This window comes from Austrofundulus limnaeus, unplaced genomic scaffold (assembly GCF_001266775.1).
Source record: "Austrofundulus limnaeus strain Quisiro unplaced genomic scaffold, Austrofundulus_limnaeus-1.0 Scaffold110, whole genome shotgun sequence".
Lineage (NCBI taxonomy): Eukaryota > Metazoa > Chordata > Actinopteri > Cyprinodontiformes > Rivulidae > Austrofundulus > Austrofundulus limnaeus.
This window is the reverse complement of record NW_013952512.1, coordinates 119,107-121,903: the sequence shown is the minus strand read 5'-3', so window position 1 is coordinate 121,903 and position 2,797 is coordinate 119,107. Positions and strand designations below refer to the sequence as shown.

The window sequence follows — 2,797 nt, the reverse complement described above, 5'->3', positions numbered from 1 at the left end:
AAAATAAATGGAAGTCAGTCAATGAACAGTCCAAATAAGAATAGAAATACAAACTTGTGTGTGTGTGTGTGTGTGTGTGTGTGTGTGTGTGTGTACACACATTTTTGCTACGTCATGGGGATCATTTTTCTGAAAACCACAGCCTTGCGGACCATATCCTGGTCCCCATGGGTGCAGATGCTGATTTTGGGTGAGAGGTTAGGTTTAGGGTAAAAGGTCAGGGTTAGGCTGTAGAAATTACTGGAAAATGAATGGAAGTTAATGCAAGGTCCCCATGAGGATAGAAGAACAAACTTGTTTGTGTGTGTGTTGTTGAAATAACACTGTGTTCAGTGTTCTCACACTGCTGAAGACGTTTGCTACTTTCGTTACTTTAATGTTTGTTTGGCAGTTTCTTCGCTCTCAGTTTGAAAATTCTTTGGCCTTTCTCCCAGCTCTCGTGTCCCGCAGGACCAACACGAGAGCATGGAATCAGTTTACAGAAGCAACAATTAAAACAATTTAATATTTGTAATGCAACCACATTCTAAATAACTCACCAAAAATTAGATAAGAAAATGCAATTAGCTTTTTATAAATAAACAATTTTCAACACAATAAAAGTCCAATAAATCAAACACTGAAAGTGTGAACTGTTCTAACGTTTCATTGGGTGAGAAGTCTGGTAGATCAGAACTTTGTTGGTAAGAACTAAAAACATTTCAGGTCATTTGTTCTGCTTTAACCTTCAAATGATTGACAGTTTCACATCATCTCATCAGAAACATCATCTTATTCCTGCAGGAAGTGCTACAGCTAGTTGACACTCTTTAGAATGGCTGAACTATTCCTTTAAATTCAGAGACTGAGTCAGAGGATCTGTGGTTCACAGAATTCACACCAAAAATAATTACTGGTTTCCAACGAAGAACTTACACAATCTGCGGGAATGACTCTCAGCTACTACTGCTTCAACTTTTACCTCAATATTGTTCAGACTAAATGAGACAGAGACACGTTTGGTCATACTGATGTGCATGCGTGTGTGTGTGTGTGTGTGGGGGGGGGGGGGACTCCAATATTTAATCAGTTAAAGATGTGCACTCATTACTTCCTGAAAGTTTAATGAAATTCTTCAGATGTTTCCTAACAGCAGACAAACAAGCAGACTTGGATAAAATCAACACCACATTTTTGAGTAATCTGAGGAATTATCAGTTCTTCCATCTGATTTACGCATTCTGAGATTTAATTCCCTGAAATTGAGCAGCTTGTTCCGATTCTGAACCAGGTCAGTTGGACAAAGAGTAGCCATTGTCATGGCAACGAGACCTAATGCTCACAGGATCCCACTTGAGGAGAAGGACAGCTTGTCTCAATGAAAGTTTCACGGCTAAAGAATTTTTGCTGTTGTGGTACAAGTTTTTAGCCGTGGAATCGCTCCCAGCTGTTTGTGTTTTGGAAAACGAGATTCAAACCAGTGAGCTGCGTTAGTCACACTTCTGATGCAAGCTTTGGGAAAAAGCAGGAGGAATTCAACCTGACCCCACCTCCCCACGTCCCCACCCCCCCACCCAGCATGCAGGCGCGTGGGAAGGATCTGCCAGCAGAACCAGGCAGAACCCTGAACGGCCCCCCAGCCCCACCCACTGCAGCTCAGCTCCATACAAGCAGCACCCAGAAAGAACAGATCCAGCAGACTCTGAGGGGTTCAGAGAGGACCGAGTCAACATGGCAGCTGTGGGAACTCTGCTGTACCTGGGAGCGTGGATGTCTGCCTGGAGCATCACCGCTGCAGGTAAATCCAGGAGACCTAGACCCAGGATTCTGTGGGGTAGCTGTTCCTGATGTTATCTGTTTATCTAACCTACCTTTGTTCAGTAGGGACAAGTGAGAGACGAGCCCAGGAGCAGTTAGAGACAGTCCTCTTTAGTTTTATATTGACTTATAAATACAGATCTTTTATCTGAACTCCACCTGAAGGCTGGTGGGCTGCTGCAACTCGGTGGTCTGTGTCTTGTAACAGGGACGCCACAGGTTCAAACCCATTGTGTCAGAAAATACTTAAAACTTTTCTGTGAACTTTACTGGATCTGAAGAAGGGAGCAGACAAAAGAGACTTTATCTAACCGACTGGTGTGTTGGTGTCATATAACGATGCTCTTTGGAATAAACATCTGGAATAAAATCAGCTCAGCCTGACTGTGAAAACATCTGCAGTTTTTATCAGGTTTAAAATCCAACACCCGACAAGTTTCCATTTTAATGATCCAGTAAAATATGATGGAGCTAAAACTAAGAAAATATCAAAGTAACACAATCTGCTTTAAAAACAGTTGTTCTGAGATTTCAAGCTGCTTTTGGGGTGACGTCACGCGAAGGAACCATTGACGTGAGACCACCAACATTTCTGCACCCCCACCCCACCCCCGCTGAACCGACAGGCAAACCCCCACCTCTTCTCTCAATGAGGCCTGAAAGTTTACTACAGGATGAAGAAACAGATGAGTCAGATGTTGAAAAAGAGATGGAGATACATGTTTGGATTCTATACACAGGCTTTATTTTAGTGTGTTTCAGTTTCAGTGTGCACGGGGGGGCAGCCCAGACCACCTGGTCTCAGAGCTGTCTCTACAGTACTGTGTCTTCACATAACGCTGTCTCTACAGTACTGATGAGTCTTCTCGTATAGCAGTCTCTATAGTACTGATGAGCCTTCTCATAGAGCAGTCTCTATAGTACTGATGAGTCTTCTCATAGAGCAGTCTCTATAGTACTGATGAGTCTTCTCATAGAGCAGTCTCTATAGTACTGATGA

At 43.0% G+C, this 2,797-nt stretch overlaps 1 protein-coding gene across 1 annotated transcript in view; it reads left to right on the top strand.

The window, feature by feature from the left end:
• Positions 1–1,686: 1,686 nt before the first annotated feature.
• Positions 1,687–2,797, top strand: part of LOC106521511 (tissue factor) — a gene marked incomplete in the record, with an annotated part of 22,305 nt that continues 21,194 nt past the window's right edge. Inside the window, 1 exon segment of the mRNA XM_014014108.1 lies at positions 1,687–1,777. Coding sequence (XP_013869562.1) covers positions 1,711–1,777 — 67 coding nt within the window.